The sequence below is a fragment of the Ooceraea biroi genome, chromosome 3, assembly GCF_003672135.1.
Source record: "Ooceraea biroi isolate clonal line C1 chromosome 3, Obir_v5.4, whole genome shotgun sequence".
NCBI classification, from domain to species: domain Eukaryota; kingdom Metazoa; phylum Arthropoda; class Insecta; order Hymenoptera; family Formicidae; genus Ooceraea; species Ooceraea biroi.
This window is the reverse complement of record NC_039508.1, coordinates 13,435,752-13,450,827: the sequence shown is the minus strand read 5'-3', so window position 1 is coordinate 13,450,827 and position 15,076 is coordinate 13,435,752. Positions and strand designations below refer to the sequence as shown.

Sequence of the window (15,076 nt, the reverse complement as noted above, 5' to 3'; positions counted from 1 at the left end):
AGAAAATGAAGCGTAGGCGAAACGCAAGATGCAACTCGAGTGAATCGCAGAGAAATTGCATGTAAATGAGAAGTTTTTCATATAACGTATGTTAACATTATAAAAGGCTCAGAAAGATATGAAGTTACGATATCTACTCTCCGCATTCTCAAAGAGAAAGCACTTGTATACGAAAATCCCTTCTTCATGTACGCGGCGAACTATCACGTTAGAAGATTTTTTATTTGTGTCATTAACTAACGTATGAACAATTTTGAATATACCTCAAGTATACGTGCACAAAACTCCTACTTGTTTCCAATCGAAAATTATTTATAAAAACAGGTAATTATATTATAGATACATATCGTCGTTTTCTCATTAAGCATCCACGTATTCCGTAACTTCCGTGCATATCGTGTACGTATCGTCGTTTTTAAAAGATACCATCTTCCAACACGCGATACCTTGTTATTTCATCCTCTATGTATATGAAGAAGAATCGAAAAACGCTGATACGATGCACGAGGAGATGAAGCAGTTACGAGAATTCGCTGATACGATGCCCATGATTACGTTTTCCTCCAGTTAAATCCACCTTCGTTAACTGCAACTTGCGATTCTTAACTACGTTCTGACAATCATAAAATTCCGCATCTCACGTATTGCGTATGCATTTTTATTTTGTAATTTTTCTATCGTGTTTGCTATCGCGCATTTCTTATTACGCGTTCGCACATGACGTATTTCTCTTGTCGAGTCCATCTTATGGTATGCAATGACACGTGATTGCGTTTCATCTCGTTTCATTTATTCACATCTTACTTTATTTTCACGCGTGCCATAATTTGCATGTACGTTGGGAATCCACGCCGTCAGCGCGTCACGTCCTTTTGTGTACTCATTTTATGCACCCCTCACGAGAAATCGGAAGAAAATGGCGACTGGTCGATTCCGACAAGGGTTGAAGGGTGAAGTTTTGCATGGCGGAACGCGGGGATTTCTTAATGATACTGTCGTTGCTGACACCGGCTCTCTCTTATGTTTATCCTCTGCTAAGGGACGACATAAAAGAGGAGGAGGAGGAGGAGGAGGAGGAGGAGGAGGCGATGGTGGTATCGGTGTCGACGTGCAGCTGTGCGTCGTATCATGCACCTATATCCTTATGCAGGGTGGAGGGTTATATCGGCGAGGGAATAATGCCACGGGGGTGCCGGAACGGTTTCATTACACGGCTTCCCGAGGGATAATATTCCGGGATATCTCTCCGCGTGGTCGACCCCACGGGGGTGAAATTCCGTGCCACCAACTCGCCTCGCATGAGAGATGAACCCTCTGTGTGGCGACCCCTTACCGGAGCAGCATCACCCTGAGCAACCCCTACGGAGGGAGAGCGCGCCCGTTGGGGCGAGTAAGTAGGAAATTGCAGCAACCGGCTGCGCCGGCCATGCGGCGACAGAAAATGGCCGATGGCCTCGTGGCGATCGCAAATACGAAGGCGCTATTTTAATAACGCTGCGGCAGCGAGAACGAGTCATGCCGTTCTCGACATCCCTTATCCGCCCTCTCGAAACTAGAGAAAGAGCGATGCGCAGCGAGCTCACTAACACAACGGTTGCTATTCTCTATTTCTAACCTTTCTTTCTTTCCGAATGCAAGTGTTTAAAGTTAAGAGAATGGGAAATTTTTATTAAAGAAGATGAGGAAAATTTTGATTCCTATAAGAAACATTGAATTTATTAAAGAAAATGAAGGAAATTTTGGATGAAAATGTGGTCCGACGTCACTCGGAACGTTTTTTTTTTTCTTTCTTTTTTATGTCGGCACCCTTTGAAGTTGCTATACATACGAGCTCGCCTAGCTCGGTGCCATTATATTACGATCACGCTCGTGCATTGCGATTAGTATTTAATGCGCACATTGTATAAGAAAGGGTCCTTTTCCTGTATCAGATACGGAGCGGGCCTTAAGACCAGTTATTAGCCCACTGACAGGCCCATATAATCCGACTGCCTCTCGTAATGTACAGAACGAAAAATATAATGCCTATTAGCGAGGATCTTTTCAGTGCGCTCGCGTTTTGCCCCCGGGATTTTTTCTTCGTCTTTATTTCCTTTTTCCCCTCGTCGGCCGCGCGTTGGTCTGCGCGCGGTAATTTTCATTTCCTCCCTGTACGCGTTTCACTTCTGAATCTCGCGACAGCCGTTTAACCCAATGATGGCACAATAAATCAGAAGTCAGCATCTCTGCTTCGTATGACATTTTCGATTTTACTGTATCCAAAAATTTGAATAAATGGATGTTAGGAAGCAATTTTAAGCTAAATTGATAAAATGCATTATATTGTACATATCTATTTGTCTCTCTGTATATCTATCTATGTAACTTAGCAGTATTTCAATTTTTAATAAAATTAGAAATTCGTATTTATAAAACAATTTTTAAAATTCGAAATTTTTTTGTTTCAGGAGAGATTCTCAAGGAAAACAATGGAAAAGATATAGGTGAGTTTACTAGAAAAATATTTACTATTTTTTTATCGATTAAGTAACTGATTGCTTTACTAACTTGTACATTTAATTTATATATGCAGAATTTTCAACAATTTGAATAATGCGTGTTCATAAAAATATCGAAAGAGAATTAGAATCGGAGAGAACGATTTTTCTCAGTTTTATAATATGATGGATACGCGCACACATTGATACTCTGAATGAAAAGAAACGTTGCGCGAACTTCCAGGTGTCTGCTCCTATTGTACATGGCGATACTCGAAGAGCGAATAAGCGAATGTTCCGTAACATAATTCGAAGCATTCGAGCGCGAAAACCCGCCGTGTAGTTATTATATTTAATACAGCATTCCGGTCTACGTGCTTCAGCATCTGCTTGATCTGGTAACATGAAAACGGCGCGTTTCTTTAACACGAACGAAGATTCGCGAGGTTTTCAGTATAATAGTGTGACGAGTATATTTATGATCAATATCTCGCTGCTTCAAAATTTTATATTTTCAACGATAAACGCGTAACGTTAAGACTACGGAATTTTATTATCAATGTAAGTTCATTTTAACAAAATTGATTATATTTTGAGTAGAACGTGTCTCTTTTCTTTTTTTTTATTATGCGCATATTTAGCGAAGAACTCAAGAAGAGCTGTTCACGAAATTATGATATGAATGAATAAAGCGTGACTGTATCGTAAAGAAAGTCACTTTCGCTTAGCCATAGAAAATAAAAGACAATTCTGCGTTTATCGATAGCATAATGACTTGCAAATGTGATTTTATGGTAACATCGTAATGCAGTCTATAGTTTTCGGTTCGTTAGCGATCATACGACCGCACAGATTTGCTTCGGCGAAAATTACTGCGCATCCTGGCGCAATCAGCTCATATATTATTTGTAAATTACGGTTAATGATTATCATTATCTTCGATTCGCATGTAACTAATGTTACATTTGCAACACTAATATATACCGTCCATTATTCATGAGCCCTCGAAATAATATCACCGTGTGGCAGGCTCGCACATCTGAATGTGATCGAGTACATTGAACAGTTGATGTAACGCAAAATAACGCAATCATTTACTCTCTTAATTCGCGCAATTTTGCAAGTGTCGTACGCGTTTTCTCGCTGATTACTACCAGTATATGTTTTACAAAAAAACGAAATATACAAGAAATGTAATATCATCGACTGTGATATAAAAAAATTAATAAAAATGCAACGGAGTATCTTTTGCGCAAGAGACATCAAATGTTTTCTCAGCGTTGAAGATTTGCAGCTATAACAAATATCTCGACGAAGAGTTAATGATAAATAGCGTTGAAGCGCGGGATGAAATATATTTTCGCTCGACTTCCGTCCATTACGCAACTCTGAAAGATCGTCGACGCGACCTATCGGCGGTAACATTACCGACCATGCAGCAGCCACCGCCGCCGCCACCACCGCCGTCGCCGACGTCGTCGCGACCCTATATTTCACCCCCGCGAGGGACGCGTCGGGATTGCGCGGCAGTGCGGTAGGGTGGGTAATGTCGGAAAATGCAGCTAACGAAGTTTACGAAGACACTTAACGGAATTACGCCCTCGCTCGCTCTGGTCCCCGCCGTTGCTCCGTCACCCCCCGCGCGCGCGCGCGCACGCCGCGCACACGCTACACCGCCCGTCAAGCCCCGAGCATCCCTTTACACTTTTCCGGCGGCAGGGAGGTCGCGTTAATTACCGACGGAGGCAAGAAGCCGGGGAAACGGTGGCGAGATATCTCGTTCTCGACGCCGGAGCGTCGTCGACGCTCGGCGATAGTTACGAAAGTCGGCTACGGGGGCGGGGGATGTCGGGCGGTGCGGGAGGAAGCCGGAAGTGGGAGCGGGTTGGGAAGGGGTCGGTTTGCGCCGAAGAAGGGTGTTATTGACATGGTGGGTGTCGCGTCGTCGGCCATCTTGGGCCGCGGCGGTCTCCCCGCCGCCGTCACCACCACCTCCTCGTTCTCCTCCTCTTCCTCCTCATCCTCTTCCTCTTCGCCATCCTCCTCCTCGTTTTCCTCTTCCTCCCGCCGCTGCCACCGCCGCCGCCGCCGCCACCATCACCCTCTTCGTCGCATTCGCTCTACTCCCCGTCGCGTCCGAAGGACATCCTTGTATCCCCTTGTGCCGAGTGACATTCGGGCTGCGTGCCCAGCCTAACCTGCCCGGCGGACGCCCTGGGCCACCCTTTTCGACCAACCCCGGCAACGAGCTGCGAGGGTCCCAGGGGCTGCTTGTCGCCATGGCGACCGAACCCTCGCCCAACCCCCTCGGCCAAATGCCGATTCCCTATCCCTCGGTATACTTCGCTTACCCTCTTCCGCTACCCCTTCCTCGTCGCGCGCGTCGTTCACACTGCCGTCCTCGCCAGAGAGAATCTTTCGATATACTCGTGTGCCTCTCTTTGACAGATCGAAAGTCCTCGTTCCTTTCGACTCTTCTCGTGCTTCCTTTGTCTCCTTTCTTCGCTTCTCTTCTATCGTCTCTTCATCTTCTTCGTTGAACATATAAATAGCAATTTTCAATTTTTTGAATTTGTGTTTCTTTTTGTTCTCTTCCGTACTTCGTTATTCACTCTCGTTTCAATGCTTTCCTCTTCTCGCTATTCGAGCAAGCTTGAATTTTTGTCTTCTCAGTGTCTGTCATGCTTAAATAATATTCTATATTTTTCATCGATCTCTGACATCTGTTAGTTTCTTTTATTCGTTACATCTTTTGCTTGTACTTCTGATATCTCTGACACAATACAGTCTCTTTTACGATCTCACGTTCTCTCTCTGGTCTCGATTATATTGTTTTAATAAACTTAATATCTTTTGCCTTTAAACGAAGAAAATTGAAATCGTCCGTGTTTGTTTTTACGATGACGACCTGTAAAATTGCGCTTTTATGTTCTGCATAACGAACGCATGAAATATAGTCTCACCCGTATAAGCGTACTTTTCAAAGGATTTAATATTTCGGCGGAGTGCAGTTCTTTTTCAGCTTTGGAGACTTTCACGAAGTCTAGCAATCTTAGTTTGGTCAGTATAAAATTAAATAAATAAATGTTGCTCTCTTTGCTCTTCCTCTTCTTTGTACATTTAGACTTACCACAATTTATCCATCTAATATCAATACCGATAAAAATTTGCATCCGATATCAATAATCTATGAAATTTAAAGTTAATAATTTTTCTGTATTAATTAAATTGAACATATCGGTGTTCTCCATGTTGCGCACGAAACGAGTTGCGGTTTCGATGTTACGCAAATTTGATGGACCGCGCCGAAGGCTGCAAAAAATGTATCGAGAGATATCGACAGGATCTTAGAATTGGTTAGTTGGTGACGGGATTAATACCACTAATTGTATCGAAGAGCCGATTCCGGCGAACTCCGCTCACTCTTCCTTTTGTTCGGGCACCCTTTATCAGACATTCTCGAAAGCACAAAGTTGGCCTCTCTCTCATTCCTTCCCGAATTGGTTGATATTAGGAAGGACTTCACCGCGGCTTTTGTCTCGTTCGGCCACAAAGTTTCGCGAAGCACCACAATCCCGACCAATTAGCGACGATTTCCTAAAATCAAGCCGTAACCGCGAGCTAATTGGCACTTGACATTCAACTCACCCTATCGTCCGCCGCGTCAAACTCTTAAACCTCAATCATCGATGATAAATTCTCGAATTAATTGTGTCCATCGATTAAAGCAGTTTTCATAAGTCTTCAGTCTTTGAGATTTGTATTTCTGATTGCACCGTACTCAGATTCTTATTTTATCGAGAGTCGCCGTACAAGTACGGATTCTAGGACTACAGTCACTGCAAATATAGCAATCGCAATTTTGAAACTTAGATTGTATCGAATGACTAAGATATTCCTTAAAAAATCGATACAAATAATTAATATATGCTGCGTAGAATATAACAGTTTACTTTCCAAAACACGATCCACAAAACTTTTTAACATTCTATCTCTCATGTCTATCCGAGACGTTGCAGATAAATTATTCGTACAAGAAATACTACATGGGAAGGGGCAGCGGATCGACATTTCGATGGCATCGAAGTATCTGAAGCATTCTTGGGTGCGAGACGTGACAAGACGCGACGGGATGCTCGGATATAAACTCGGCGACTCGACCGGACCGCGTCGATGCCATGCAGCTGCATTGTGCGGCTGCAAAACAGAAGACGCCTGTCATCGAGGACGACGATCCGTAGGAGACGCATCGGAATGCAATTCCGTAAATGCGCAACGTAGCTTCATTCACGGGCGGTAGCCGCGGCCAGCTGCGGCTTTAAAATAGCGCTCACATCCGATCGACGAGCGCGAATGTGGGTGGTACCTGATCGCAGAATGGCACCGATTCGATTAATTAATGCCAGTGGAAGCGCCGCGACGATAGGACCGGAAGCGCGCGCCGGGCGAAAAAAAAAGATAAGAATCGCAGCCTTTATATACGTGAATCAACTGTTTATTCAGCATATGGTGAAAACGAGAGAAAGAGGAGAAAGAGATGGAACAAGCGAAGCGCCGGAGACGAGGGGGAGGAGGTAGGGAGGGAGGGAATGCAACAGCAAGCGCGAGTGATCGACGTGAAACGAGTTCATTCATGCTTGGATGTTGTAATTCTGAATGGACGTAGAATGGATCGAAACTGCGTGATCAGATTGAATCGCGTGGGTTGACTTTATACTATTTTATTTAGATGAGTAATACGAGCGAGATTTATTTTCGAAGAGTGATATCAATCGAATTTTCGCCCGAAGTGATCCGCCTCCCATTTGAATGCCGACATTTGACTGAATTTTATTGATTTTACTACAAACGATTTTTAATAATTTTTAATAATATCGAATCGATTTTTGCGTTAGATGTTTCACAAGTGTCATCTTCAAAATTTCGTGTTGAATATCTCTTTGCGGCTCAAAGTCAACGTTTGCGATTACAAGAAGCAAGATCGATTCATTCTTTCAATCGTCACTCAATGATCTAGACTTGTTAGCGGGGTTAAAAAGGGTGGTTCTCTGTTCCTCAAGGGTGCGATAACTTTCAGCGCCGACTGTATCGCTGGATGATATATCCCCCGGGGGTTTTCTCCCCTTGGGTGTTGGGGTGTGTTTCGTTGCCTGGCAACGACACCCTCGAAGTCCGCGCTCTGATTGGCCCCGTCTCGCTTTTCCTGTCTTAGCCTCTCTTCTCACCCCGTCGCCAATCAGACCCCCTTTCGCCCGTGCCACCAACCCCCCCGTTCCTCACCGATGGAAACCGTCATCCTCGGGGCGAAGTGCACACACGGTCGCGCGTGCAAAAAAACGTGACGCTGCGACGCGTCCGCGCGAACGGCACGTGAGGAATTACGAGAGATAATTTGGCGCAAATGGCGCAACATCAGCACATATATACAGAGTACGTGCAAGTGCACACGACAAAGTGATATAATATTAGCTCGGAGAACAAACGCGAATAATGGAGATTACGGATCATTCTTCGTTACTTGCGACATGGCGCACATGATCGCAGTTCTTTTAGTTCTATCTGATGTTATACACTTTTAGCTGTATATATCTTTTATATTAAACAAAGAAAGCTGCGAATATATACGTCTTGAGTGAACGTGATATTTTCCGTGTTATCGAGAAACGTGTAACGAAACGATGTTATACGTTATAGTTTCGCTAAGAATGAAAGGCCAGGATCTTATTTGCCATAGATTTATCCGATCTAAATCCGATTACGAGTAAACAGCCGTTTCATCGGCTCTCGATGTCATTGAGAGTCATTTCTATTTTTACGGCTCTGTAAATTGTACGAAAGGATTAAGAATAATTCTACTGGCTTCCTTTTCAATGCCTTCTTCTCAAGTAGTCGACCTATGTTGTCGAGGCTGCACTGCGCTGCGAGAGAATTAAGCCTTTCTATTGATTCCGTTCAATGGGATTCATGCCCTTTTACGTGCCAGCATTCGTAATGTTTTGACATCCTTTGCGCTCGTCCCTTCGTTTCGCTTCCTTTCTCGACCCTGGATGTACTCTTCGTGCCTCTAATTCAATAATAAACGATAAACGTGTTCGTTAACGTCACACGTAGATGTAAGCGCAAAATTATTTATTCTGGGGAATTAACACGCGCGTAATATTATCCGTAAAATTTTCATGAGTAAATTAATAATTGCTATATGTATCAATGTGTATCAATTTTTAATAGAGAGCCCAAGCTGTGCCGATGACGATTCTTTGGGAGAGAATTTCTTCTTAAACTTATCACAGTACTGCAACGAGGAAAGTTTTGAAAGTTTTTCCGACGAAGTTTTGAAGAACCACAGGTAAGTGCGTGAAATGTGGCGTCCGAAACATTTTAGTCTATGAAAAAAAAATTATAGAGTTGAATATTTATTTCTCACAGACCACGGAGAATGCCAAAGATTTTTTACGGTACGCGAACACACAAGCAAATCGAGCAAGTAGTCAGAGAACTGAAGAAGACCGCGTACAGAGATAAGAGGTAAAAGAATCTCATGAAATATCATCATAAAAGATGTACGTACAATAAATGAGTTTTCAGTATGACTATATTGAGCAGTCGGGAACACTCGTGTATTCAAAACACTAACCGGAACAAGACCGAATTGTGTAACGAACTGCTCGATCCGAAAAAGGTTCATATAAATTATTATACAGCACTCGTAACGTCACCGAGTTAAGTACCATTGCGTGTATCATTGTTTGCAGTTTAAAGGATGTCCGTATTACAACGAGAAAAATAAAAAAGCTATATCGTCATTCTACGCGCTGGAAAATTACGGACTGGAGACACCGTGGGACATAGAGGATTTGGTCTCGTTGGGCAGAAACATCGCGGCCTGTCCATACTTCGCCGCGAGATCTTTAATGGCCGAGGCGGAAATCATTTTCTGTCCGTACAATTATATCTTAGACCCGAATATCCGCGAGAGCGTAAGTACAGCGAGTTTGTTCACTAATTACACGGAGCCGAAGGCTGTTTTCATTCTTCTCAGTGAGACCAGAAATGTGTCAGATCATGATAAATGTAATTGATATATGTAATTGATATACAGATGAAGATCAATTTGAAAGACAACGTTGTAATCCTCGATGAGGCTCATAATGTCGAGGATATTTGTCGAGATGTTGCGAGTGTTAATTTACGTGACGACGAACTCAATAATGCCGCCAAAGAATGCCAGAATCTTTCGTTCGATCGCGTCCCTGCTCGCGATGCGTATACCACTATACACAATTATCTCGCTGATGTTGAAAAATTTCTCAATAATATTGACGTCAAGGACGATGTGAGCATATATACTTATCACAACTGATTGCATTGCTGCAATCAATTGACAATCAGTTTACGAATAATTGGCGGTTTTTACTTGCATTGTAATAAAGCATGTGTGTTTCAGGGCAACTTGGGGCAGATGGCCAGTGATTATTTTCCTGGCAGTTACTTTCTGCAGATGCTCAACGTGAACAAAGTCGGGTCTTCCAGGTTCCCTGGTTTTCTAGCCGCCAGCAAAGCGGCTATTTTGAATTTCGAGAAAATGAAGGAAGAGTCTCGTCCAGAGAAAATGCTGCCTACCATATCGCGCGAGACTAAAACGATCCTTGAGCATCTTTGCTTCATTATGCAGATACTCACGTCGGAAGCTTCCGTTGATGATTACAGAGCACACATCATAGAAACTGTGGAACCTAGAAAGAAGTCTGTAAGTCTGTGTATTTATGCGGTTTTCCATTTGATTACTATCAAATACTTTTCAATAATTATCTCTTATCTAGGTGTCTGAAAATAGGCGGATCACGACGAAGAATTGCAAGGTGCGAACCATGAAATTGATATGCATGAACCCTGCGATTGTTTTCGCGCCTTTAGCCTGCACCGTTCGCTCTGTGATACTCGCTTCGGGTACCTTAACGCCGATGTCGTCGTTTGAAAGCGAACTCGGCACGAAATTTCCGTACAGGCCCAATCTTAAGCATGTCGTAACGAAGGAGCAAATGTATGTGAGATGTATACCACGTGGACCGAATAAAAAACCACTATTGGCTAAGTTCACGACGGTGAATTCTTTCGATTTTCAAGTAAGAGAATCGCTAACATAATTATATTTTTATTATAGCACTGTATGTGAAAAACATTTAGAAATAATTTTTGACAGGACGAGCTCGGTGAGCTGGTTCATCAAGTGTGCAAAGCGGTGCCGTACGGCGTGCTATGTTTCTTCTCATCGTACAGCGTGATGAACAAAATTCTCACAAGGTGGAAAAATATCAAAATATTGGAAGAAATCTCAGCGTTGAAGCAGGTCTTCGTGGAGCCGCAAATGAACTGCGATCTGCCTGAGATCATGGAAGAATATCGCGAAGTAATCAAGAAATCGTCGTCGTCGATATCATTTACACAACCGTCCGGAGCTATCCTCTTCGCAGTTTTCAGGGGAAAGGTAGCGGAAGGTATTGATTTTAAGGACAACGAAGCGCGATGCGTATTAGCGGTAATACTCTTAACGTTGCTTTGATTAACAGTATTTAGTTACGCGCGCAATACACGATACATATTCACGTTTACCAGATCGGCATACCATATACAAATAGTAAAAGTGCGAGTGTGTCCATGAAGATGGAGTACAACGACCGTAATCAATCTAAAGGATTGCTGAGAGGGTCGGAATGGTATACTGTGAACGCGTTTAGAGCGTTAAACCAGGCATTAGGTCGTTGCATCAGGCATAAAGATGATTGGGGTGCAGTGTTGCTAGTCGATGAAAGGTACGTGCGAGATATGAAATTTGGAAGCAGAAAATTTTCCTAATTAGAAGCAGGCTTGTATATTATAAATTTTAGATTTTATTTTAATGGTTTTATTGTAATCTTAGATTCCGGCAGAAATACAATACTAATTATTTACCGAACTGGATCAAATCGATGGTAAGTTGCTACTATCAAAGTTAATAGATTATCTCATGAGCGTTAAAATTTAATATGATAAATTATGTTGCAGTGGTTGGGAAACGATAATTACGACCTACGCGTAGAACTTGAGGATTTTGTAGCGTTACAAGTTGCACGCGAAAGAGGAAAGGAACACAAAGACCATAAAGAAGCATGTAATAGCATGTAAAGTATAGGATTAAAAGTTTTTAAGAGTTACAACAGGCAAGATTTCTGATGCTCAGAGTCAGAAACGGTTTTAATTGTTTTATTAAAACTAATGACTTAAAACATATACACATGTACTTTTAACATTTTGTTTATAACATTTTATTCATATTTACATATTGAGCGTATCACGCTTTTCAATAGTTCGTAGTTGCTTCTTTTTCATTTTCTTTATTTTTGCAACATTTTTAATCTGAAAACGACGACAAGAAAGAAGAGTTTATATGCACAAATATATTATGTGATATTATATTTTAATACAACCACCGGCGTTTATACTTACAACTTGTACAACTTCAGCCTTCTTCGCGTTCTCTGCTGTCCTCCTTAAATTCTCTCTTCTTCGTTCCTTCTTCGCCTTCTTTTCATCTTCCTTCTGTCTCTTGATCTCTCTTGACATTTCTTTCACGCGTTTCAGATCTTGTTTCAACTTCTCTTTCTTGGCGAGTGATGATCGAAGTCCGCGCGTTTTAATTATAGAAGAAAACCTGCGAGTAAATTGCATTTATATTGTTTCTCATATGTTCGTTAGCTCAAGCACTCGTGGAAGATAACGCGTAAAATAAATTAGTCATAGCGTATCATCCGACAAGAACTTCAGAAATAAGTAAAACATTCAGTTAGTAATCGATCTTTACTAGACTAATAACTAGAATAACTACAACTTACCTAGTTTTTTGTTCTTTCCGTATCCTACCAGGGTTGGGCATTTTGGCGCTGCGAGCACTTTTCTATATTTCCTACGTATAAAAACGTATAATACGGTTAGAACATGTATAAAACGGATCAAACGGATTAAGGGCACGAAGTAATAGTAAGGAGATCTAACTAGATAGCGTGGAGAGAAGAAAAGTGGCAGCGAAAAATGTTCCGCATGTGGCCAAGTTCGCTGAATGGAAGAACTTGCACATTTCGTCGCCATATTGAATATTCGTATATATTCATTCGTGACATGTGTAGTTGTGTGAAGTGTGTAAAGTATTGGATACATTGGATAAATAATAATATATTAATACCTAAAAATTATTTATATTACTATTTGGATATACTTAAAAAATATATCTATTCTGATTATTTATAAAAGATGTGGTTTAGAGTTAAAAATTAATATTAATAATTCATTTGACATGCTAACAATTTTAGGTTATAAGAGCTAAAATTCAGTTGAAGTTTATGCTAAAAGAAATTCTATAATTTTCTTCAAAACCTTATAATATCACACGATTATAAATAAAATATAACTAAACTATACTCACATTAAAATGCGTTATTAATATTATTCTTTATCCAAACTTTTACACACTTCACACAACTACACATGTCACGTATGAACATATACGAATACTCAACATGGCGACGAAATGTTGCAAGTTATTCCATTCAGCGAACCTGGCCACATGCGGAACATTTTTCGCTGCCACTTCTAATCCATGGAGTTAGGTCTCCTTACTATTTAATTCTACAATAGATAGGAGGGTCGACGAAGCGACGAAACGCGAGCGGGGAACGCGCACCCGGAGACAAAAGGAGGACGAAGGAGTCGAGGAATCGCTTTTAAATCGATAATCGCGGCTTTGACAGTTTCTATTTATTTCTAGAGTTAGAAATGTGTGCAGACAAAATGCAAGCCAAACACGGGACTTTAGATGAATTAATTGATTCAGCGACCATTTATGGTTAGATTACACAAACAACAAAATATACCACCGATTTGAAATTGAACAACGCTGCGAAAATGTCGGAAGATTTGGAAAAGCCCCAGGTCCCGGAGAGGCCCGGCGTAAGACGAGAATTGAAAAAGGTAGATTTAATAAATTTGTCCGCAAATTACGTTAGAAGCAGTTCAGACTCTCGCGACAGGAATATCACTAAATGCATATGGTGGCGCCACTTTACGTATTATCAGAGAGAAACCTGAGAGCGGCCACCAGCCTCCACGGGCACATTTCCTGCAGAGAGAATCTAGAAAGAGTGGAGCGGATCGTGTTCCCTTTTCTGATTGGTGCCGCCATTAACGGAGAAACTTCCGCACTTTTTCTCCGTGGTGCTTGAAATCTTTGCACGTTTCACACTTTCAGTGCGATGAGACAGTATTTTGGAAGCAAAACAATGGCTATGCATAATATTGAATAATATTCTTTCTATTTTTGTTACAAGACTGACTTGTATTACTTTTAATAATATGTAATGTGTTCAACACAGAAATGTGTAGAATGTGCAATACTTGTGATGTTAATGACACTTGGGAATTTTATGTTATGTTTATTTATTGCATATTCTGTTTTTATACTATTGTAGGAACATAAAACTTAGTTTATATTTTTGTTATTGTAAACCGTACTTTTATACTTATCATTTTTGTTGTTAATATGAAATTGGCATTTTTTACATTTTCTTGGTTTTTTTGGTACTATCCCCAACACTTCCACACAAGTTATATAATACGTTATATTGACTATGTCTTCACTTATTATTATTATACATTCATTATATAGCATAGTGTTTCTTTTACATGTGTACTTTTGTCTTTTAGGTAAAACAGACAACTCGTATATAATTATGGATGCATCAACTACAAACACAAGGATGTGATACTTAACAGATAATAAGCAACAGCAACATATTTATACTTTCTCTCTTTACATTGCAGTTGCTACATAACACAAGTAAATGTATATTGCATTTATCTACCTGACTTCGCAATTATACTGAACAATAATGTAACTGGTATTTTGCGTTTGCTGAATCATTTGTATTTTTCACATTACAGTTTATTCATTCTTGTAATATATACATTTGTAATATATATATATATATATATATATATATATATATATATATGGATATACATATTTTTGTAATATATAGACATACATTTGTTTATACTTTATTTCATATTATACACATTTATAAATTGTATATAAATAACACTTCATAAACGTCTGACAGTATAAATATGTGCAAAACAATTTTTCGTTTCTTGCATCATTATCACCTGACCTTTGCCTATATCCATTCGTAACACACTATAATAATATATTTTATCAAAATATTATTGTGTGTGTGTGTGTATGTATGTGTGTATTCAAAGTTACTCCGTTAATGGCGGCTTCCGGCCGATCCGCTCCACTCTTACTAGATTCTCTCTGATTTCCTGACGTTTGACGCGCCGCCTGACAAAGTGGACGTGAACTAGGTCGTTACGCTCGGTAATGATACATGATTCGTGTCCAAACTATTCACAAGGAAGCTTTCCCATGTAAACTCTACTTTCGAACGAGTCATAGTGCGTTCGAAAGGGAAGGTAAAAATAGGGTTTGGGTGTATGAGCCTTGGTTTCGGAGAAATTTACATCTAAAAGTGAGCATTTTACAGCGGTACGGAAAGTACCATGAATAG

The 15,076-nt window shown here is 40.8% G+C and overlaps 2 protein-coding genes across 10 annotated transcripts in view; one reads left to right on the top strand and one right to left on the bottom strand.

The window, feature by feature from the left end:
• Window positions 1–11,735, top strand: part of LOC105278719 (Fanconi anemia group J protein homolog) — a 41,902-nt gene extending 30,167 nt beyond the window's left edge. The window contains exons 4-15 of one of the 2 annotated variants that reach the window (XM_011338020.3): window positions 2,448–2,483; window positions 8,706–8,823; window positions 8,904–9,002; window positions 9,081–9,156; window positions 9,230–9,454; window positions 9,577–9,810; window positions 9,922–10,224; window positions 10,298–10,600; window positions 10,678–11,013; window positions 11,091–11,287; window positions 11,395–11,446; window positions 11,520–11,735. In XM_011338020.3, the coding sequence (XP_011336322.1) occupies window positions 2,448–2,483; window positions 8,706–8,823; window positions 8,904–9,002; window positions 9,081–9,156; window positions 9,230–9,454; window positions 9,577–9,810; window positions 9,922–10,224; window positions 10,298–10,600; window positions 10,678–11,013; window positions 11,091–11,287; window positions 11,395–11,446; window positions 11,520–11,639 (2,099 nt within the window). In that variant the 3' untranslated portion in view covers window positions 11,640–11,735. Of the gene's footprint in view, window positions 1–2,447; window positions 2,484–8,705; window positions 8,824–8,903; window positions 9,003–9,062; window positions 9,157–9,229; window positions 9,455–9,576; window positions 9,811–9,921; window positions 10,225–10,297; window positions 10,601–10,677; window positions 11,014–11,090; window positions 11,288–11,394; window positions 11,447–11,519 lie in introns of both variants that reach the window. The other variant, XM_011338019.3, reaches the window with a different exon arrangement.
• On the bottom strand, window positions 11,681–13,597 carry LOC105278718 (coiled-coil domain-containing protein 86). Of its 8 annotated transcripts, none has more exons than XM_011338012.2 (4): window positions 13,509–13,597; window positions 12,347–12,417; window positions 11,961–12,165; window positions 11,681–11,870 (listed from the first exon to the last, which is right to left on the bottom strand). In XM_011338012.2, exons 2-4 carry the CDS (start codon window positions 12,385–12,387, stop codon window positions 11,790–11,792), a joined length of 327 nt encoding a protein of 108 aa, XP_011336314.1. In that variant the 5' UTR covers window positions 12,388–12,417; window positions 13,509–13,597; the 3' UTR covers window positions 11,681–11,789. The 8 variants fall into 8 exon arrangements, with proteins under 8 accessions (XP_011336314.1, XP_011336316.1, XP_011336313.1 ...); XM_011338014.2 differs by having other exon boundaries at window positions 13,385–13,521; XM_011338011.2 differs by having other exon boundaries at window positions 13,382–13,520.
• Between the last annotated feature and the right edge of the window lie 1,479 nt (window positions 13,598–15,076).

Bases quoted from the DNA above. Each gene is read 5' to 3' on its own strand.
- LOC105278718 (XM_011338012.2), bottom strand. From the start codon at position 12,387: ATGCCCAACCCTGGTAGGATACGGAAAGAACAAAAAACTAG. The intron at 12,166-12,346 runs GTAAGTTGTAGT...ATTTACTCGCAG, and splicing joins CGGAAAGAACAAAAAACTAG to GTTTTCTTCTATAATTAAAA. The intron at 11,871-11,960 runs GTAAGTATAAAC...CGTCGTTTTCAG, and splicing joins AGGCTGAAGTTGTACAAGTT to ATTAAAAATGTTGCAAAAAT.